At 41.1% G+C, this 24,129-nt stretch overlaps 1 protein-coding gene and 1 pseudogene across 3 annotated transcripts in view; one reads left to right on the forward strand and one right to left on the reverse strand.

Moving 5' to 3' along the window:
* DENND6A (DENN domain containing 6A) overlaps positions 1–4,112 on the reverse strand; it is a 47,778-nt gene extending 43,666 nt beyond the window's left edge. For all 3 annotated transcript variants that reach the window (XM_070390858.1, XM_070390857.1, XM_070390859.1), the window contains exon 1: positions 3,865–4,112. In XM_070390858.1, coding sequence (XP_070246959.1) covers positions 3,865–4,098 — 234 coding nt within the window. In that variant the 5' untranslated portion in view covers positions 4,099–4,112. The remainder of the gene's footprint in view (positions 1–3,864) is intronic.
* Positions 4,113–9,011: 4,899 nt separating this feature from the next.
* On the forward strand, positions 9,012–11,210 carry LOC138992716 (F-actin-capping protein subunit beta-like; annotated as a pseudogene).
* The last annotated feature ends 12,919 nt before the right edge of the window (positions 11,211–24,129 follow it).

A 24,129-nucleotide genomic window follows, 5' to 3' on the forward strand; every position in this document is an offset into this window, starting at 1 on the left:
CCAAATACTGATAGCAGTTGTTTCTTAATATGAGTGATGTTTTCTAGTGTTTATAATTTTTTTTCTTGCCAAGTTTTCAACAATGAGCATATTATTACTCAATGGGGGGGAGGGGAACTTGAGTAAATAAGGCAATTCTGTAATGAGATAATTAAGGCTTTTCTAGATAATCAGGTAATTTCAGATCTAGAAGTAACAGAGACTATTTTAAATCCAGAGACTTTCAAACCTATTCCACAGGACACTTGGATTCTCTGATGATGTTTCAGGGCCACTTCAGAGGGGAAAAAAGAAGCTAAGTACACCTCCTGCAGTCTGTACCTTTTGCTGGCTCTTCTACATCCAAAGATACCCTGCCCCCAACTGTCTCCTTCACTCAGACAGGGTCCCCCCCACCCTGACATTTTGTGCAACAAGGTCTTCAGCTGATTGTATCAGAGTGATAATCTGCCCCCAACCACCTAGGTCTTCAGTTGACTGTATCAGTGTGATAATCTGCCCCAAACCAGGCCTGAGTACCTTCCTCTAGTGTTTGGAAGGAGAGTGAAATTCACTCTCCATTGAAGTGGCTGAAAAGGGCAACTTCACTACCATAAGTATCACAGAAGTAGAGGCAGTCAGTTTGCAGGGAGCATAAAGCATGAACAAAATCCATAAAACAAGAGCATAAATAAGATGTGTGCTTGGTTCTGGGCTCTAGCCATTTTCTAAAGCCCCACTAGGTTTGTGCGTTGGATTATCTTAAAACACCTTTATAGCCTTACAGCAAGTTCCCCTTTTCTGCTTGAGCTGTAGCTTAGTTTCTGCTGCTTATAACCAAATATACACACACAGGCAACATTTCAACCAGATTAGCCAGGTCTTTATGTACACAGGGGAAAATATTCCCCTACTTAAAAAAAAAGGAAGAAAAAAGTACTGATTCTAGTAACTCAACTTCATCTTACAAGTAAGAAAACTGAAGTCCAAAGGCTTCATTTTCACAAAGCAAAAAGTGAGAGGTTCTCCCCATCAAAAATGAAAAGGGGACTCTCGCCCAGCCAGTGTGGCTCAGTGGTTGAGCAAAGACTTATGAACCAGGAGGTCACGGTTCCATTCCCAGTGGAGAGTCGTGCAAGAGGCAGCTGATCAATGATTTTCTCATTGACGTTTCTATCTCTCTCTCCCTCTTACTTCCTCTCCAAAATCAATAAAAATATAATTTAAAAAAGAAAAAAGGACTCTAAATGCTTACATAAGCCTTACTGGGTCCCAAATGCTATTTCAAATGCTTTGCAAACATTAACTTACCTAATTCTCACAACGCCACGACAAATGTACTGTTAACCTGTTACAGAGGAGCAGCACCAGGCTCAGACAAGCAAAGTAGTGTACCCAAAGTCACACAGATTAAAACCAGCTCTAGAATCTAGAGTTCCTGATCAATATTCTATAGTCACTTTAGTAGGGATTTAAACTTAAATAAGTGGCACTGTTCATGCATTTGTTTAAAATCTGCAAATGGTATTTTCTGTCTTGGCAGAACAGATTCTTAAGTCTCTCAGGCCTAAGATTCAATGACTGTGTTTTTTTATAGCACAGGTAGGTAATCTAGGATATTATTGTCCAAGCTTAGTTTTTACCTATTCTTCAACTAATTTTCCTTTTGAGTCCCCATGGCTGTGCTTTATAGGAAGTAGAGATGGGCTACTATATGTCACTTCTCCAACACAATTCTACACTCACCTTTTTAAAAAATATGTATTTTTATTTGTTTCAGAGAGGAAGTAAGAGGGAGAGATGTAGAAACATCATTGAGAGAAAATCATTAACTGCCTGCCTCCTGAATGCCCCTACTGGGGATTGAGCCTACAACCTGGGCATGTGCCTAACCTGGAATTGAACCATGACCTCCTGGTTCATAGATCTGAGCCACACCAGCCAGGCTACACACACCTTCTTATCCCATTATAGCCACTCCTCCTGTCCATTTTTGGCCTGGGTATGGCCATAATACAAAGGTAAAATACTATGTGTTTTTCAACTATTTTGTTGTATTAGTTTCTAATCTGTGTTCCTTTTTCTTTAAAAGTGGCAAAATGCAATGTTCTATGTTTCTTAGGAAAACAAAACAAAATTGTTGTGTTGCATCTCACTTAATGTGTTTATCTGTCTTTGGATCCTTCATTAGGGAATCTTCCCCACTCTCATCCTACACCTTCTAAAGTCAATGGTTCTTAATTAATCTAGAGACAATGGACTATAAGGTCCATTGATAACCCCCAGAAAGTACATAGAAACAAATACATAATTTTGCATTAGTAAGCATTTTCCTAATGGAGAGAGTTCATGAAGTTCATCATATATTTTTTTAAAGTTTCAGAATGCAAAAAAATTATGAATAACTGACCTAAAGAAAATTCTGCAATAGCACATACTATGGAAAATGAAATTCAAAATAAGACCTTTAATGATCCACATTTTTGTAGCACCTAAATTATGCTAAGTATTCTTTATTTGGTCAGAAAAACATACTGTTAAAAAGAATGTCCCAAATGATCTCCTATAGCTATATAAAAATGCAATAAACTGCGACAACCCAAACCATTGTTTTCTGGTTAAATTGTAGTTTGCTACACATATAATTTCAGGTTAATGTGTCAATATAGTCAATAGATGGTTTATAAATGTCTTCTTCAAATTCTTTGGGAACCAGTTGTTTCTATCTCAATAAGATAAAGAATTGTTCCTGTACTCACTCGTTCTATCAGCAAGTACTTATTGAACACCATATGTGCCAGGCACCACATTTGGCCCTATCTGCTACTGTGATTAATTCTTGGTTTTTCCCTATATTGTAGTCTCAATCCACAAATATAGTTTAGGGCATGTAGTTCATATTTGTATGCCCAGCAACCAGCATAATGCCTAGATCTTTGTGGAAACCGTGTATGGGACTACATAATGATAAAACATAGAGAAGACAGGCTGAATACAAAAGCAGTATTTTCGAATTAAGAAACACCTCCCTGGCCAATTTTCCTAGCCAACTCATGTCACTGAAGTAAAAATGAGATGGTGCACTACAATGGCATCACTACCAAAAAAAGAAAATCTCAAACCTACAACCTTCTGATAAAGTTTTTCTTGGACACATAAAGACAAGCAATCTCCTATGCTACATAAAGTACCCTAAACAATGTCAAGAACAGATTAAGATTCAAAGGCCTTTCAGTAAGATGCCATACAGATAGGAAATTTGACAGATTCACAAGCAAAAGATATTCCCTATGTCCTTCTTCGTATTAGCCTTCAGGCCGACTGCTTCAGAAGCAACATCAAGAAATAACAGAAGTGAGGAACAAAAGGAGGAAAATGAGAACATGCATGCTATGCCTTTCGGCTCAGGCTCACTAAAATGCTCTAAGAGTTACTACTGTGAATAACCAAAACAATCTCTTAGTCTAAAAGAAGTATGTTGTAAGAAGCTTGGCTATTATATTTCACCATATGTCAAGGGCATTGTTTACTTCTTGAAAGAGTCCCAAACATCCCGCCTGCAGCCTCCTCCAGGTGCCGCTAACCATGTCAGTTATTCTGGTGACACCGGGTTAAAAAAACAAAAACAAAACAAAAACACACACAAAAAACAGCAAGTGTTTGGGAGGGGCCTTGAGAGAACTTTTCACCCCCAGCCGCAGCCCAGGATGCTCCCAGGGGAACTGCCAATAGACCGCAGCCCGCCCCGAAAGGCGGAGGGGCGGCCAGCCACGCCCAGATGCGCGGCGGCCGGGGTCCAGGCCGGCACAGGACACACACTCTGCAAAGGCCGCCCGGGCGCGAACCCGGACAGGGCGGAGGGACACCGCTGCGGCCGGGCCTCACCTCCACGGCCTGGCCCAGCTCCAGGTCGAAGCCCACCACGCACACGCAGTGCAGCCAGGCCGAGAAGCCGTCCCAGCGCAGCAGGCCGCGGCCATCGTCCTCCTCATCGTCCAGCGGCGCGGCTGCCGCCGCCGCCGCCTCAGCCGGCGCTTCGCGCTCCTCGGCGGCCGCCCCCGCCTCCTCCACCGGCCCGCGGGAGCTGGGCCCCGCGCTCTCCGGGCCCCGCAGAGCCATCCACCGGCCCCAGGCTGTTCGCGCCGCCTCACCGCGGAGCGAGCCGCAGAGCGCGCTCGGTTCTGCGCAGGCGCAGCCGCCACAGCTGCAGCCGCGGGGGACGGGCTCCGCCGGGGCGAGACCGGAACCCACGTGACCCTGGGAGCCCCGCTCCGCGCGGTCCCGCCCCTGCACCTCGAGGACGTGGGGACGTCACGCCGGCGCTTGACTTGGATTATGAATCAGGCGCCGGCCGCCTTGTCTTAAAGCTCTTCGAGGCTGAACGGTGGCTTATGAGTCCTGGCACCCTCCTTCGCAGTCCAGCGACTAAGGAATGAGTTATGCTTGGAATGATCCCGGTCCATAATTATAAGGTATTATTAAATTAAATGAAAACATTGGGAATGGTAACAAACATTGAACACTTATTCTGTGCCAGTTGATGTGCCAAGCAAGTACTTTACAAAGGTCACCTCACTGAGTCTTCGCATCATGGCTAGTACGTAGACCTCATTATTTATTTCTTTACAGATAAGGAAACGGGTTCTGAGAGGTTGCATGACTAGCTTAACAGTTGACTCAAAACAGTCTGCTGATGTAAGAGTTCTGAGCCCTCACTCAGCTTTTTCTCTCTATTAAGGCCCCTCTCACCTGTCTTGGCTTGGATCCCTGTGAGTCACTCAATACGCACAACAACATCTCCAGACCTTTCTGGAACGGCAGGTCGCCTCCACAGCAACCTGTGCATCGCTGTTAGCAAGGGCCCAATTTCAGGCAGCGTTGTATTCTCAGGGACTAGTACTGGGCGGGGCACCCAGGAAGCTCTTGACTTGCTCAGTTGAATTGTTACTGATTGTTGGTCCAGCATGGTATTGCTGACTAGGATTTATTCAGCACCTACTATGCTAAGTATAAACTGCACAGTGAAAGTAAATAGGAAACACACAATAAAACCCCAATTTTAAAAAATGCGTAATAAACTGGATATTAACCCACAATAAATGTAATTTTTACAAACAGCACCGTGTTCGTGCCTTTACACACATTATTCTATCTAATCCTCCCAACAACCAAAAAAGGCAAAACCTATTATTATTATTCCCATTGTACTGATAGGGACCCTGAGGCTTCCTGAGATGACCGTGATTTCTCAGGCAGTAGGTGGCAGAACAAAAATTTTAAACCCAGGTCTCTGACAGCCAGAGGGCCTAAGCATTTTGCCACACTGTCCGGTCAAATCTACCCTATTTAGCAAACATTGTTCTGTCCACATCCTTAGGATTTTTATTTGAAGTAACTGTTAGCATCCCTGTTTTCAAGAAGAGAGTCGAGTACGAGTATCCTCAGCCATCAATGGTAATGTTTGCTATAGACTTTCTTTAGGACATAAGATGGACTAGTGCAGTTTATTCTTAGCATACTAGATGCTGAATAAAATAGGAATAATTATTTCCAGCCTGCTTACTTCACCGATTGTCGGGAAGGGCCAAACTATCCCAATGCACACATTTTTCTGTATGCTACCTCGTTATTAACGGTTAATGAACTTTAAACACCAGCTGTTCCACAACAGAGCTGGTTGTTTGACATGTGAATACAGATTGCTATTCCCCAAAATGCTGCTTTATAATTTTGGATTAAGAGTAATCTTATCAAAATATAGTGTCCTGCAAACAAACAACATATTAAGAGGAGCATAGTCCTAGCCGGTTTGACTCAGTGGATAAAGCATCGGCCTGTTTTCATTCAGTTAGAACAAACAAACAAACACTACTAAAACAAAATTCACAACCATCAGGGAAAACAGAAAAGTTCCTATGGATTTTTTGCTTTCCAACTTCATAACTGGTATTTGCCCTTAGCATCAATTTTAACATAATTTCTGTGGTTAATGCTTGTATGTGGTCTAAGAGAAAAAGCAGTAATTTTTGTTTTGTTTTTTTTTTACTTCTTAATGTTTCCTTGTTAGAACCTTTGACTGTGAAAGAAGCTTGGATCAGGTCATCTTTCCAAACCTCCCATCCTATTCATGAATGGTCTGAAGTTCAGTCAGCCGGCCACCGTCCTAACACCCCTTAGTAAGGTATAGTCACTACCTTACAGAGCTGCTATTTTCTGGATGTTCATAAGGGCTAGAAAATTCTTCCTTTTATGGGGACAAGATCAGCCACTTTGTAATGTACACCCACTGGCCTAAGTTGTGTTTGCTGAGATTTCACAGAGGAGTCCAACTCTTCTATATGATAGCCCTGCGAATATTTGAAAATGGTTATCCCACATCCTCATGCCTTCTAGTTTCCAGGGGAAACTACTTCAGTTTCTCCAACTGTTCCTCAAAGGATATAGTTTCTAGGCCATTCATCATCCTGTTGCCCAACTTGGGCATACTCCAACTTGTCCACATCACTCTTAAAATGCAGTGCCCAGGAGGAAACACCATCTTCCAGGTGTGATCTGACCACTGCAGAGTGTACTCTGGGACTATTACCTTACTTGTCCCAGCCACCAGCCTTCTATTAATGCTGGTTCAGATCACATTTGCTTGTTCTGGCAGCCAGGTCACATCACTGGCTCAGGTTGCATTTACTGTCAACTAAAGCCCTGGGTCTTTTTTCATTTGAGAAGCGCTTAAGTCAGGGTAGGCTGCTGTAGCCAAGAGCATAACTGGATTCATGGCTCCGCTGCTCTTCTAATATTACCAACAACATTGAGCACAGGATTAAAGACATGCCAAACTTCCCTACTCATTTCTAACCAAACTCCTGGCATTTCAGCAATTTTTGTAGTTTAAAAAAAGAAGAAAGAAAGAAGGTAAAAGAGTGTGAGCCTTAGATAATGCTGTGAATTGCCACGCCAAATCTCTGGACTAAGTTTAACCAAAAGGACCTGAAGGGAGTCCAAATACCTGAGATATCCACCTACTTGGGTAGCCAGAGGGCTTCCCTTTTGCTCTAAAGCTAAATGCTACTGCAGCTGCTGGGCTATAACCACACTTGTAATGGAGAGAAAATAACAGAGAAATGTGCAGAGGCTCAAGTACCAATGTGTTATCAACAGACGACTAAATTTACTGCCACATGCCTCAAAGACAAAATGCTCAAATGCAGATTTTAAAGGGAGGATCCAGGCAAAGAAGACAATAAAATACACTGTTTGGTGCTTCCTTAATAGTGCTTGTGAGAGCTCAAAAAAAAAAAGAAGGCAAAGAGCATATATATATACTATATTTTAACCGTTTTAGGGAGAAAGGGAGAGGAAGAGAGAGAGAGAAACATCAATGATGAAAGAGATCATTGATTAGCTGCCTCCTGCACGCCCTCCACTGGGGATTGAGCCGGCAACCCAAGCGTGTGCCATAACTGGGAATCGAATCATGACCTCCTGGTTCAAATGTTGACACTCAACCACTGAGCCATACTGGCCGGGCAAGAGCTTTTTTTTTTTTATATTTACAGTCCTAATATCTATATAGTGCCTGGCACATGGCAGACACTTAGTAAATAGTTAATGAATGAATCAATACACTGAAATAAAATCTCTAATTGCTGTTCTCTATTAGATAGAATTTTTCTTTCATGGTCAGTTGTATGAATACGTGAAAAGTTAACAGAAATGTTTCTTAAATGTACTTTACTCTTAGCTTATGAAAAGTAAAGATAACAACACCTCAATTATTTGAAGGTTACTTTTCCAACTATCTGACTCTGGGAGTGCCAGGGGGCAGTTTTAATAGGCCTACTAGCAGTCGAAATGCAAAACAGAAAAGGTAACCAGTGAAATGTATGCTCTTTAATCAGAGAGATGTGAGGGCTTTGCTCAGAAGTTATTTTGTCTGAATTTACACATAATTCTAACAGATATGCTTGTCAGGTTTCCCAGACTAACCAGCAAATAAGAGTAAAGAGGCTGCTTAAATCTGAGCATGAAAAGAGCAGAAAACAGAAGGCTATAGGTTAATAGAATAGAAGGAAAGAAAAAAAGGAGTCAGGAAATAAAAGCATTCAGAAGAGTACACAGTAAACTATTAACAGTGGTTGCCCCATGGGGAATTGAAATGCTGGGAAATAAAAGTGCTGATAAATAGAAATAGGGAACTTTGCTTTTTATTTTACACAATTCTATATTGTATTATTATTTAGAAAGAGCATATATTGCTTTTGTAACTAAACATTAAGAGATAAGAAGGGTGCCCTGGCTGGGTGACTCAGTTGACAAAAGCATACACTGAAAAGGTTTCAGGTTCAATTTCTGGTCAGGGTATATACCTTGGTTACAGTTTCAAAACCCAGTCAGGGGGTATATGGGAGCCAACTAATTGAAGTTTCTCTCTCACAACAAGGTTCCTCTCTCTCTCTCTCTCCCCCCGTCCCTTCCTCTCTCTTTAAAATAAATAAAAACATGTCCTTGGGTCAGGATTTTAAAAAAGAGATAACAAGGGTGTAATAGAGTTGCATAGCTTGTGAAAAATTGGAAACCACCTAAGTATCTAACAATAAAGGATTGACTGAAAAATATCATGTATCCATTCAATAGACTGTTATGCAATCACTAAAAATGTCATAGAAGACCATTTTATAGCAGAAAAAATGAAATGTTTAAAGTATATAATTCAAGTAGAGAAAGGTAGGTCATAAAATAAAATATAATAAATGATTCTGTTTTTAGAAATTATTTGCAAAATAAAAAACACTGGAGTTGATAAAAAATATCTTGACAAAGGAGACATTTTTTGTTTGGAATCAAACATTTATTTTATCCTTAATATCTATGTAACTCAGGGGTCCTCAAACTATGGCCGGCAGGCCACATGCAAATACAAATATTGTATTTGTTCCCATTTTGTTTTTTTACTTCAAAATAAGATATGTGCAGTGTGCATTGGAACTTGTTCATAGTTTTTTTTTTTAACTATAGTCCGGCCCTCCAACGGTCTGAGGGACAGTGAACTGGCCCCCTGTTTAAAAAGCTTGAGGACCCCTGATGTAACTAGCTGGACACCTGGGTAATTGGGAGCCGGGGCTCTGCCGCCATCACCACCATGAATGATCAGCAGCTGGACTGTGCCTTGGACTTAATGAGGCACCTGCCTCTACAGCAAATCGAGATTGACCTGATTGACCTGGTCCCAGTCTAAGTGAAAATCTGTCTTTTGTTAACCAGACACTGAAAATCGTCCAAGAAGATGGTGGGAAAGGATTACCTTTTGTGTGACTACAACAGAGATGGGGACTCCTATAGGTCACCATCTATAGGAGATGGAAGATGGGGCATGCATTCTGCTCAGGTGAGAAAGCTGGAGGTGGAAGCCAACAATGCCTTTGACCAGTATCAAGATCTGTATTTCAAAGGCGGCATCTCATCTGTCTATCTATGGGATCTGGATCATGGCTTTGCTGGGGTGATCCTCATAAGAAAGCTGGAGATTGCCCTAACCGGTTTGGCTCAGTGGATAGAGCGTCAGCCTGTGGACTCAGGGGCCCCAGGTTCGATTCCAGTCAAGGGCATGTACCTTGGTTGCGGGCACATCCCCAGTGGGGAGTGTGCAGGAGGCAGCTGATCTCTCTCATCGATGTTTCTAACTCTATCCCTCTCCCTTCCTCTCTGTAAAAAAATCAATAAAATATATTTAAAAAAAAATAAAAGAAGGCTGGAGATGGATAAAAGAAGATCAGAGGCTGCTGGGATTCCATCCAATGTGGTGGAAGTGCAGGAGAAACCAATGGCTGCACTACCCATCAGAAGCTGACCATCCTCAGCAATGCCGTGGCTACAAACCAACAAATCTGGCTCTGGCACCATGAACCTTGGAGGCAGCCTTACAGATGGAGAAAGATGAAACTGAGTCACTGCTCACCACACATAACCAATATCGGGCGCTTGTAGAGGATATGGGAAACAAAATCCGAAGTGTGCTGAATGAGATCGGCTTTGGAAAAACAAAGGACATCATCAATGGGCTGAGGTCTGTGCAGACTTTACAGACAAATCAGAACAAGAAGCTCTTAAGAATGACTTGGATGCTTTGAAGAGAAAGCAGCAATTGTAAAACCTCTGCTTCACCCTAACCGGACATGCTATGCACTCCTTCGATTCCTTTCTTACACAACTCTGCTCCCTTCCCTTGTCCCTCCCCCCCACCACCCACTCCCACACACACAGATCACACAGTAATTTGTGTCACCGACCTGTATGGGGCCATCAAACCCTGAGAACAAAGCTGATAAACACCTGTCTCTGTCTCCAAGGCCTGCTTTCCCCACCACGTTTTGCTATCAAAACTCAGTGTTTCAAAAAACAAAAAAACAAAAAAAAACAAAACCAAAAAAACCTCAATGTTTCCGCCTAGCCAGTTTAGCTCAGTGGTTGAGTGTGGACCCAGGAACGAAGAGGCTACTGGTTCAATTCCTGGTCAGGGCTGCGGGCTCAGCCCACTGTGGGGGCGGGGAGGGGGGCGCAGGAGGCAGCCAATCAATGATGTTTTTCTCGCTCAGATATTTCTATCTCTCTAACCTCTCCCTTCCTCTCTCTCTCAAAAAAAAAAAAAAGAAAGACAGTTTTTTTAAAAAAACACACACTTGCTACACCACTGTGATTAAACATTATACATATGCTTCCTGATAATACTGATCATACTTCTTTAAAAAAACAACACAAAACCTTGATGTTTCCATATCGACTGTATGTATTCTGTTTGCCCAGCCCCATGTCCCCACCACCACCCATTTATAGGCATAAAATACACTGTCTGCCTCCCCTTCCCTCCCACCTTTTAGTTACATTGGTATAAAAAAATTAAAACAAAAAAATTATGAAATAACTGTGGTGCGTGAAAGATAAAAGAAAAACTAGAAATCTGATTCCACATGTATTTGGGAGTTGCTTGGAGTTGGGGGTGGGAGGACAGGGGACAGCTCTGGGAGAAAGGAGAGGTGACCCTCAGCATTGTCCCACACCGACTATCCCCTGTCCCACCAAGAGGATGTTATGGGGTGTGCAGGATGGGGCCTTCAGACCGATCTGCTCTTCTGGCTAGGTGCTTTTCTGTCAATTTTTGTGGAATGTAAAAGGGGTTTTTTGTTTTATTCTGTTTTTGTTTTTTTCTGTAAAGCTTTAAAATAAAAATGTACATCTTATACTTGAGCTTCCATACTTAAAAAAAAAAGGAAAACAACAAAAAAGAAATAAAAAGAAACTGGGATGCAGTTAAAAAATATATGTAGCCGAAACCGGTTTGGCTCAGTGGATGGGGCGTCGGCCTGCAGGCTGAAGGGTCCCAGGTTCGATTCCGGTCAGGGGCATGTGCCTGGGTTGCGGGCACATCCCCAGTGGGGGATGTGCAGGAGGCAGCTGATCGATGTTTCTCTCTCGTCGATGTTTCTGGCTCTCTATCTCTCTCCCTTCCTCTCTGTGAAAAATCAATAAAAGATATTAAAAAATATATATGTAAATGTATATGTATATATATGTGTGTGTGTGTGTGTATAAAACAAAACAGCTGAAACTCAAGAGAAAGAAATTAAAATGTTTTCACTAATATCTTTGTGGCAGAAACTGCAGTGTCACTGTTATGGTTAATTTTATGTGTCACCTTGATTGGGCAATGGTGTACCTAGATATTTGGTTAATTATTATTCTGGCTGAGCCTATGAGAGTGTTTTTAGGTGAGATTAACATTTGTATTGGTAGACTTGAGTAAAGCAAATTGCCCTCCCCAGTGTGGGTAGGCCTCATGCAATCCATGGAAGCCTGAATAGAACTAAAAGGCTGAGTAAGGGAGAATAAGCTCTCTGCTTAGTGTCTTTGAGTTGGGACATTGGTCTTCTGCCATTGGACTCAGACTCAAACTCAGGTTTCCTGCTTCTCAGACCTTTAGACTTGGACAGGAACTATATACCATTGGCTCTTCTGTCTCCAGCTTGCTGCTTGTAGACCATGGGACTTCTCAGCCTATACATCTTCTTATTTATTTTAAAACAATTTTTTATTTATTGATTTCAGAGAGAGAGAGAGAGAGAGAGAGAGAGAGAGACATCAATTTGTTGTTCCACCCACTTATGCATTCGCTGTTTGATTCTTGTATGTGCCCTGACCAGGGATCAAACTTGTAACCTTAGTGTGCTGGGACAACGCTCTAATTGAGCTACCTGGCTAGGGCCTATACATCTTTTTAGAAACTACATAAATAATCGTCAATAGAATGTTAGTGGAAATAGGGGCAGTAAAAGCCATTCCGGTGAACTCTCCATGTTATTGGACAGTGGATAAAAAGGTGATCTTTGTTAAAAAGTGACCAGAGAACTTGGCTGAACTATATTTTAGTGTTTTGTAGAAAGTAAACTTGCAAACTATAAAATTAGTTAGTTAGCTCAGGTGATTTCTACTCAAAGTGTTGCAGGAGCAGTTGGATTCTTCCTGACTGTTTACAGTAAAACACAGGAAGAGAGAAATGAATTGAAGAAGGAATTGTTAAGTGAAAGTGAACCAGAACTTAAAGATTTGTAATAGTCTCACTCTGTTCATACTGCAAGAAATAAGAAAGGTTGTTCTGAAGAGAACATTAAGGGTGTGACCTAACAGGTTGATAAGGAGGTTAGTATGGGTGTGAACCATAGACCTTATCATCCACCCCAGCAGAAAATGAAGGAAGGTTGTCAGACTTCTTAGATCTTACAGGACTGGACTACAGAACTACACAGCTGAAAATGTGTGCTATTCTTTAAGAAGAAGGAAAAATGACCACAAAGGTGATTTATAGATCATCAGGGCTGCCTCCTCAGTTTAAAGGAGGGGAAGGGTGTGTGTGTGTGTGTGTGTGTGTGTGTGTGTGTGTGTCTGCGCGTGCGCACATGCCCACACGCATGTGTGCTCTGTGTGTTTTGTAGCTGTTCATTCAGATTCAACCATCCAGACAGTAGCCACCTTCATACAGCCTTGGGGGCTGGGGTGGTGGACGACAGGCTTTGGGAGTACAACCCTACCTTGCAGAGCTGTAGAAGCAAGTCCACTCCCCTCCTCCCCCAGTAGGTCTGGAAAACAGAGCACTGAACCAAAAAGGATTTTTCTGAAGCCTCAAGATCTAATATTATTCGTCTTACCAGGTTTTGGAATTACTTGTGCAATCTGACAGCTTTTTCTTCCTTCCAATTTCTCCATTTTGGAATGAGAATGTCTATCCTTTGCCTGTCCCACCATTGTATTTTGGAAACACATAATTTATCTGGTTTCATAGAATCACAGCTGGAGAGGAATTTTGCCTCAGGATGAATCATACCTCCCTGTAGCACCCATATCTGATTTAGATATTTAGATGAGATTTGAACTTTAGACCTTTGAGTTAAAGTTAAGTTTTTTGAACTATTAGGATTGAATGAATGTATTTTGCATGCAAGAAGGACAGGAATTTGGGGGGGCCAGGGATAGAATGTTGTAGACTGATTTTATATGTCACCTGCAAATTTGTATGTTGAAGCTCTAACACCTAATGTGATGGTATGTGGAGCTATAATATAATTAGGTTTAAATGAGGTCATGAGGGTGGGGCCCATGATGTGATGAGTTTCTTTATAAGAGAAACCCTCTTTCTCTCTCTGCCATGTAAGGACATAGCCAGAAGGTGCCCATTTGCAAGCCAAGGAAGAATGCACTCACCAGGGAACCAAATCAGCCAGCATCTTGATCTTGGGCTTCCTAGTCCCAAGAACTGTGAGAAATAAATATCTATTTAAACCACCCAGTTTTTGGTATTTTGTTATAGCAGCTCAAACTGACCAGTCACCCAATATCCACTTAACTCCTTTTTCCTACCATTACAGACACACACACACACACACACACACACACACACGCACACACGCACACACGCACACACACCCTTCCACTACCTGGGTGGTACTGAGGTAAACTAAAACACTGTATTTCTCAGCCTCCACAGAAGAAATATGTGGCCATATGATGAATAAGATATACTAGTATGTAGAAGTGTTGGTTATACTCTTTAAAACACACACAGAAAGCCCAGCTGGTGTGTCTCAGTGGTTGATTGTCGACCTATGAACTAGGAGGTCACGGCTAAATTCCAGTCAGGGCACATGCCCAGGTTGCAGGCTTGCTCCCCAGTAGGGGGCGTGCAAGAGGAAGCTGATTAAGGATTCTCTCTCATCATTTATGTTTCTCTCTTTTCCCTTCCTCTCTGAAATCAATAAAAATATGTTTTTAAAAAACATACAGAAAAAAATAAATACACCAAGCAGTTCTTATCCTTTTGTATTTATCTGTTTCCTTCTAATGCAAACCTGAACATAAAGGCCAAAATTAAAGCAGCCATTTGAGACCAGAAAAAAAAATATCAGGAGACTTAGCATTCATAAAGCACCAAACCAATGCTAGCAACAACCTGCCTCTGGACTTCTTAAATATTAACCCTTATCTGTTTAAGCCACTGTAGTTAGATCTGTCATTTGCAGCCAAATGTAAATCATAACTGACATGAGTTTGCTTTTTCATTAAGATGTTTACCATATTCGAAGCTATATCATAAAGCTCAAATGGTAGTAGACATTAAAAATGAATTTGTGTTTAAAGTTGATTTCTTAGTTAATCTTCCTATATAATAAAAGATTAATATGCAAATTGTCTCTTCAACTGGGAGTTCAATCGGGGTGGGACTGGCTGGCCAACAGCCCGAGGCCCCTCCCTGCAACCAGCCCCATGCTCAGTCGCCCCCCCCCCCCCCCCCGCCATTGGGGTGGGCCCGCCAGACCCCACCCATGCACAAATCCATGCACCAGGCCTCTAGTTTGTATATAAACAGACTTAAGATAGTTTTGTTTTGCATAACTAGGACTTCTTTTTTGTTAATTTTGTTGTGGATTCCCACTGTTCTTTCTTGCCCATTATCCATTGTACCTTTTTCTGCTTCATAGTCCTAAGTTTTCCAACAGGGAGCCACCCTACCATCTTTCTAAGTCAAAGAGGTTCAGGAGGAGATACGGTACATGCTACCTGTGGACACCAATCTGGGCATATAACCCAGTCCTAGCGAATCAGTGTATACTATATTCCTAGAATAATGATAAGTGTAGGCACATCCCCACACACGACCCAATCAAACAATAAAACTCAACTCTGGAAGTCATTAGAACTGTTCAGAAAGAGACACTGTCCTAACACCAATATTAGAGGATAGAATATAAGCTTGGAGCTGTTAGTGAGTAGCCATAAGTGAAGAGCTGGCCTTAGATTTAAGTCAACGGAGAAAAAACAAGCAAAAGAAATGGAAAGAGTTAAGACTAAGTCCTAATGACGTCATTCAGCTCTGGATTCAGCCAAGCCTGAACTTTTCAGATATGTGAGTCAAATAGATTTTCCATTTTGGATAAACAAGTTTGAGCTAGATCTTTTGACATTTGCAACTATAGAAGTCCTAACTAGTAATGCTAAGTAGTCCTGATTCGTTACATTAGCCTTTTACCATGCCAAGTGTTCATAGAAAATCTTCCCTGAAAGTTATTTACCAAAAAGCAGTATAATAGAATACTAACATAATGCTTTCTGGGTTTTTATGTTATAAAATAAACCATAAATCATTTTATAAAATAGGGGGGAATATCATTACTGTAATATAATTATTATCACCTAGCTAAAGGATATTTATCTCACCAAAAAGCAAAACAATTATTGGAAAATAATCTGCAAAGCAAAACAAAAAATATTTCAACACATTCTCCATTCCTTCAAATATTTATTTAACTTGTAGCAGTTGCAGTGTTAAATTGTGAGGAATAGCAGACTGAATATGAAATGTTTTTAGGACCTTACAATTTAGCACAGCAGACAAAACATGAATGCTCATAACAGTTATATACCATTTTCTAAGAATTAGAGAATAATAAGAGAAATAGCTAGGGAAAATATGAAAATTTCTGTAATATTATTAGAACTGGTAAAGAGATTAGAAATCCAACAATTCTTTGAACACATAGTTGAGGAAATTGTAACTCAGAGAGCCAGTGACTTAGTTCCCATAGCAAGTTAGTGGCAATGTCCCACTGGAAGCCAGAACTCCTTAGACACAGTCCAACATTCTTTCTTACTACCCCACCCTACCTCTGCTAGGAGAAGAGCAAAATACCGAGAAGTTTTTCAAACTATAATTTTTCTTCCACACAACCTAACATGGAGACTCTCAGAGACCACACTAAAATAAGCTTGATTCTCTCCTTATCATTTAGAGGCAAAACAGCAAGGCTCTGCGTCATTTTGAGAGTTTGCCTGCAAGTTTCTGTCATGGTTTTTCTCTCACTGACTTTTGTTTTTATTAGTCTAACCTTGAAAGTGCAGCAACACTGCCTGAGAAAAATCCAAAACATCTTGTTTTAAACATGTTTGTTCTCTTCTGTATTCTGGGCAAGCTGATGGAGTCTGATAGCCCAAATTAAGAGTTACCTAACTAAGTTAAATTTAATCCAGAAAGTCTTCCTTGGTTGATATCCCATGTGGGCAGTGCTGGCCTGCACACAAGAGTAGGCCACTGCAAATTCTATTTTAAGACTTTTGGCTAAGGAAAGTAAAGGGAATATATTGATTCCAAACTAGGACTGCTGTCAGGTGGCCGAGTGGTTAAGGCGATGGACTGCAAACTAGGACTGCTGTCTTTAGGCTCCTTATTGTCAAGAATTTCCGAAGAAGACTAATTCTTTTTAGAAATACTTGCCATATTTTTTTCAGTGTTGCCAAGATGGCAGCCACCTATGAATAATTTGAGAAAGTGGATTAAAAATTTGGTTTCAAAGAAGGACAAAGTCAGAGAACTTATATTCCCTCATTACAACCCTTACTACAAAGCTACAATTATCAAATCAGTGAGACAGTGCCACACAGATATATAAACCAATGGGATAGAATAGAGAGCCTAGAAATAAATCATTGTAATAAATCATTGAATGGTTTTCAACAAGGGTGCCAAAACCATTCAATGGGGAATGAATAGTTTTTTCCAAAAAATGGTGCTAGAAAAACTGGAAACCCACATGAAAAGAGTGAAGTTGGATCCTTACCTTACACCATGTATAAAAATAACTCAAAATGAATCAAAGACCTAAACCTATAAAGTTACTAGAAGAAAACAAAAAATAAGCTTCATGACATGAGATTTGGCAGTGATTTTTTTGGATATGACATCAAAATCACAGGCAACAAAAGAAAAAATAGGTAAAGTGAACTTTATCAAAATTAAAACTGTGCATTAAAGGTCACCATCATCAGTGTGAAAAAGCAACCTACAGAACGGGGGAAAATATTTTAAAATTATTTATCTGCAAAAGGATTAATATCCAGAATATACAAAGAACTCCTACGACGCTCAACAAAAAACAAACAACTCAATTCAAAATTGGGCAAAAGACTTGAATAGACATTTCTCCAAAGAAGATACAGATGGCCAATGAGCCCATGAAAAGATGATCTATATCACTAATCATTTAGGAAATGCAAATCAAACCCGCAGTGAGAAACCACTTCACACTCATTAGGCTATCTATTACCAAAACAAACACACAAAACCAGAAAATAACAAGTGTTAGTGAGGATGTAGAGAAATTGGAACTCTTGTCATTTCTGGAATGTAAAATGATACAGTCACTGTGGAAGACAGTATAGAAGTTTCTCAAAAAAGTAAAGATAGAATTGCCACATAACTCAGCAATCTCACTTCTCGATATATACTCAAAATAATTGAAAGCAGGGAATCAAACAAATAGCTATACATCAGTGTTATAACAGCACTATTCACAATAGCCAAAAGGTGGGAACAACACAAATGTCCATCTACAGGGGAATGGATAAACAAAATGTGGTATGTACATACAATGAGATATTATTGACCCTTAAAAAGGAATAAAATTCTGATGCATATTATAACATGGATGAACCTTGAAGACATCCTAAGTAAAATAAGGTAGACACAAAAAGTCAAATATTGTGTGATTCCACTTATATTAAGTGCATAGAGTAGTCAGACTCATATAGACAGAAAGTTGAATGGTGGTTGCCAAAGGCTGGGAGGAAGGAATGGGAAGTTTGCTTGTTTGCTTTTAGGGGTCATTTTTCACCAATTTCAAATTTTTTATTCTCTGCTTTTATTTTCATCATAATTATACTGATCTTGTAATACTTGCAACACATTTTCTACATTTGCACTTTTGATGATGTAGGATTAGAGGTGCTACACTTAGCACATACATTTTTTTTGGTCTCATCAATTCTTTTTTTATTATTATTAAAGTATATGTGAGAGGATAGTTAGAAGCTAGGAAAATTCTTGGGGTGGTGAAATAGGAAACTGAGATAAGAAAATTAAGGACCAACAGTTTGGGCAGTTTGCAGCCAGCTTGCAGTAAGACCTTACCTTCCCCAACCTAGGACACTTGAGAGAAAATAGTTAATACCTCTCCTCCTATTCAGAGAATACATAGCTTAAATCACTCTGGAACAGCTAAGGCAGGAGGTGGGAAGGCGGAAGGAAAATATGGGAGTTTATCTCACTCACTGAACAAAGAAGTCAGCCTCCTTGGGACTTGCCAAACAAGATGACCAGGTGTGTATACAAACATTCCAAGAGAAGCCACAGTAAAGTAAAAGGGTGACTTTGAAACCTAATCTGCTACCCAAGATTTCAGCAGAGGAACCTTGAAAACTATAGGACAAAGGGAATAACACCCCTTGAACCTGCACCAGCATGCACTCAGATTAGCTGAGTGGCCCACTTGTGCTATATGCCAAGTTTATTAATAAATTAGCTCGTCTTGCTTCCTTAATAAATTCACTTGCTTTGTTTCAATGCTGCTGTATGGTGTCACTTGTTTGGAATCTTTCTTAAGAGACAACAAGAACCAAGGAGGAGACAGGTCTCTACTTCCAACTCAGGGGGCTGTCCAATAACATCTTTTCTGGTGCTGATAACAGTATAGTTGGTATACAATATTATATTCGTTTCAGGTGTACAACATAGTGATTTGACATTTATATACTTAAAATGTGATCACCACTATAAGTCCAATAGCCATCTGTCACCATGCAAAGTTATTATAGTATTATTGACTGTGTTATACACTACACCCACCATGGCTTATTTATTTTATAACTGGAAGTTTGTGCTTCTTATTTCCCTTCACCCTTTTCACTCATTCTCCCTCCTCTTTCCCTCAACCATCAGTTTATTCTCTTTATGAATCTGTTTCTATTTTGTTTTGTTTGTTTAGATTCCACATGTAAGTGAAATCACATGATATTTGTCTTTCTTTGTCTAATTTACTTTACTTAGCCTAATACCCTCTAGATCAGCCGTGGGCAAACTACGGCCCGCGGGCCGGATCTGGCCCGTTTGAAATGAATAAAACTAAAAAAAAAAAAAAGACCGTACCCTTTTATGTAATGATGTTTACTTTGAATTTATATTGGTTCACACAAACACTCCATCCATGCTTTTGTTCCGGCCCTCCGGTCCAGTTTAAGAACCCATTGTGGCCCTCGAGTCAAAAAGTTTGCCCACCCCTGCTCTAGATCCATCTGTGTTGTTGCAAATAACAAGATTTCATTCCTTTTTATCACTAATACTAGAGGCCCGGTGCACAAAATTTGTGCACTCGGGAGTGGGGGGGGTCCCTCAGCCCAGCCTGTGCCCTCTCACAGTCTGGGACCCCTCAGGGGATAACCACCTGCTGGCTTAGGCCTGCTCCCTGGGGGGATTGGGCCTAAGCTGGCAGTCAGACATCCCTCTGGCAGCCCGGGAGCCCTCGGGGGATGTCCACTTGCCAGTGGGGAGCAGGCCTAAGCTGCAGTTGAACATCCTTAGCACTGCTGAGGAGGCAGGAAAGGCTCCCACCACCACCACTGTACTGGCAGCTGGCAGCATGGCTTGTGGCTGAGCAGAGCCCCCCCTGTGGGAGCACACTGACCACCAGGGGGCAGCTCCTGAATTGAGCATCTGTCCCCTGGTGGTCAGTGTGTGTCATAGTGACCAGTCATTCCCAGTCGTTCTGCTGTTAGGGTCAATTTGCATATTACCCTTTTATTATATAGGAGTGCCTGGCTAGCCTGGGTGAGGGGCTAATGGCTGTTTGCCAGGTAGGGGTGCCCCTGGGGTGCCTGGCCAGCCTGGGTGAGGGGCTGATGGCTGTTTGCAGGCTGGCCACAGCCCCTTCAGGTTGGGGGATCCTGCTGGGGTGCCTGGCCAGTCTGGTGAGGGGCTGATGGCTGTTTGCAGGTTGGCCACGGCCCCCAGCCACCCAAGCTCCCAGTGGAGGTTGGCTGGAAGCAGGTATCTGGGATTTATTTGTCTTCTATAATTGAAACTTTGTTGCCATGGGTGGAGGCCACAGCCGGCTCAGGGCAGGCGGAAGCTTGGCTTCCTCCATTGCCCGGGCAACCAAGCCTCCTGCTTGCTCCAGCTCCATGGCTGCCGGCTGCCATCTTGGTTAGGTTAATTTGCATATAGTTCCTCTGATTGGCTGGTGGGCATGGCTTTAGGGGGTAGCGAAGGTACCGTCAATTAGCATCTTTGTCTTTTATTAATGTAGATTCCATTGTACATATACACTCACTGCTTGTTTATCTATTGACGCACATCTGGATTTCTTCCATATCTTTGCCATTATAAATAATGCTGCAATCAACCTAGAGGGGTGCATATATTTTTTCAAATTAGTGTTTTCATTTTCTTTGAACAAATACCCAGAAGTGGAATTGCTAAATTGTAGGGTAGTTCTATTTTTAATTTTTTGAGGAACCTCCATACTGTTTTTCATAGTGGCTGCACCCATTTGCAATCCTACCAACAGTGCCCTGGCTGGTTTGGCTCAGTGGATAGAGCGTCAGCCCTCGGACTAAAGGGTCCCAGGTTTGATTCTAGGCCAGGGGTGGGCAAACTTTTTGACTCGAGGGCCACAATGGGTTCTTAAACTGGACCGGAGGGCCGGAACAAAAGCATGGATGGAGTGTTTGTGTGAACTAATATAAATTCAAAGTAAACATCATTACATAAAAGGGTACGGTCTTTTTATTTTAGTTTTATTCATTTCAAACAGGCCGGATCTGGCCCGCGGGCTGTAGTTTGCCCATGGCTGTTCTAGGCACATACTTTGGTTGCAGGCTTGATCCCCAACCCTTGTCACGGTGCACGTGGGAGACAACCAATCAATGTGTCTCTCTCACATCGGTGTTTCTCTCTGTCTCTTCCCCTCCCTTTCACTCTCTCTTAAAAAAGAAAAAGAAAAAGAAAAACTATCTTTGGATGAGGATTAACAAAAAGTAAAACAAACCAATCCTACCAACAGTACACTGAGAGCTCCCTTTTCTCCACAACCTCGCCAACACTTGTTATTTGTTGACTTTTTGATAATTGTTATAGTAATAGGTGTGAGGTGATATCTCACTATCATTTTGATTTGCATTTCTCTGATGATTAGTGATGTTGATTGGTGGATGTTAAGCATCTTTCATGTGTCTGTTGGCCACCTGTTGTCTTTTTTGTAGAAATGTCTATTCAGGTCCTGTGCCCATTTTTAAATCACATTGTGTGTGTGTGTGTGTGTGTATGTACGTGTGTGTGTGTGTGTGTCTATGTGTGTTGGGTTATATGAGTTCCTTGTATATTTTGAGTATTAACTTTTATGAGACATATTATTTGCAAATATCTTCTCCCATTCACTAGGTTGTCTTTTAGTTTTGCTGATGGTTTCCTTTACTGTGCAAAGCTTTTTAGTTTACTATAGTCTTATTTGTTTATTTTTGCTTTTGTTTCCCTTGTTCAATGGGACATACCTAAAAAGATACGGCTAAGAGCAATGTCAAAGAATTTACTGCCTATGTTTTCTTCTAGGACTTATATGTGAGAGTCACATCAATTGATTGGCTCCCACACATGCCCTGACTGGGGCTCGGTTCGAACCTGCCACCCACGTACATGCCCTAGATGGGTAACTAAATCAGAGATCCTTGGTGGGTGGGCCAACGCTCTAACCACTAAGTCGCAAAGGTTATGCTGGCCTCAGAATGAATTTGGAAGCATTCCTTCTGTTTTAATTTTTGGAATAGTTTGAGAGAGAAGTTATTGTTTAATGGGTATTAAGTTTCAGTTTGGGATGATGAAGAAGTTCTAGAGATGGGTAACAGTGATAGTTTGTACAACAATGTGAATGGACTTAATGCCACTGAATTGTATACTTAAAAATGATTAAGATGGTAAATTTTATTTTACATGTATTTTACCACAAAACATTTTTTGGCTTCAGGCACATAGGTACACTGAAAATCATTTTCAAGAGCCAGGCTTACTGATTTATGAGATTTTTTTCAAACGCTAATATATACTTTGGGCTTTTCATTCATAAATATGCATTGACAACTTGCTGAGGCTACAAAATTGAGCAAAACATAGTAGAGCATCTAGTTTTTGGTGGAAACAGGTAAAAAGAAAGTAAACAAGCAAATAACAAATAATGATAAATTATGGAAAGCATGAAGAAGTAAACATTATGATAAGATGAAGATTAATGGGTGTGGTGAAGACCTACTTTAGATGGATCTGATAGATGGTGTATTAGTCTTCTAAGGCTGAGTAATATAATAAAGATAAACATTTGGTTTTTGTCCCAGGTTCCTAGAATACAGCCACTAAAAGCTTTGGAATCTCTGGAGAGATGCTGAGTGTCTTTTGAATGCTAATGAGATAACTGGTTGCTGGGAGCCCCTTGATAATTTCTAGATGGGGGTTGGTTGCCAGAAAGACCTAGCCATGATTAGAGGGTTGGAACTTTCAGCCGTACTTCCTGGTATCAAGGAGAGAAAAGAGGCTGGAAATTGAGCTGATCACCAATGGCCAATGATTTAATCAATCATGCCTATGTAATGAAACCTTCATAAAAACCCCTAAATGATTGGGCTTGGAAAGCTTCTGGGTTGGTGGACACATGGAGATGCTGGGAGGGTGACATGCCTGGAGAGGCCATGGAAGTTCCTCAACTTTTCCCCAATACCTTGACCTATGCTACTCTTTCCTTTGGCTGTTTCTCTGCTATATCTATTATAATAAACTAGTAATTGTAAGTAAAGTGTTTTCCTAAGTCCTGTGAACTGTTCAAGCAAATTATCAAACCTGAGAAGGGAGTTGTAGGAACTCTTGTTTTATAGGTGGGTGGTCAGAGTACAGTTGGCAACCTGGGACTTGTGACTGGCATTTGTAGTGGGGACAGTCTTGTGGGACTGAACCCTTTAACTTGTGGGATCCGGTGCTAACTCCAGGTAGATAGTGTCAGAATTGAATTGAATTGTTCAACAGCCAGTTGGTATCTGGAGAGTTGGAGAATTGGTTGTTAGCAGGAAATGTCCACACTTCAGTGATAGAGGTATTGTGAGTAAAAATAGTTCAGAGGTTGCCACCACAAAATAAGCAACAGAAATTTATTTTCTTACAGTTCTGGGGGCCAGAAGTCCAAGATCAAGGTGCTATCAGGGGTGGTTTCTGGTGAGGCCTCCCTTCCTAGCTTGTAGACTTCTGGCTTTTTGCTGTGTACTCACATACCTTTCCTTTTTTTTTTTTTAGATCCCTGTAAAGTAGAAAAGGGGATAGAGAGATCTGGTGTTTCTTCCTCTTCTTATAAGGATAACTTTTATGACCTCATTTAACCTCCCTAAAGGCCCTATAAATTTGTGGTCAGGGGTACATATTTAATTCTATAGCAGGTGGGTGATCAGAGAAAGCCTTTCAGAGGAGGTGACATTTCCACTGAGATCTAAAAGCTATAGGATCTTGTTATGGGCTAAGCCAGTGGAAGATCACTATACAAAGAAGAAATATGTACAGAGGTATAATGTACATTTGTTATACTGGGAATATTGAGTTATGCTGCAGAAGAAAAGAAAAAAATAAGTGAGATAAATGAAACTCATAAGATGTAGAGATAAGTATAGACAAGTAGTAGTGAGTAGAGCACATGTATGTTAAACATAAATAGAAAGGAATTAAAGGACCAAGACTAATATTCGAGAGGCACTAAA

This window comes from Myotis yumanensis, unplaced genomic scaffold (genome assembly GCF_028538775.1).
Source record: "Myotis yumanensis isolate MYYU_CA2020_CCGP unplaced genomic scaffold, mMyoYum1.0.hap1 SCAF_14, whole genome shotgun sequence".
Lineage (NCBI taxonomy): Eukaryota > Metazoa > Chordata > Mammalia > Chiroptera > Vespertilionidae > Myotis > Myotis yumanensis.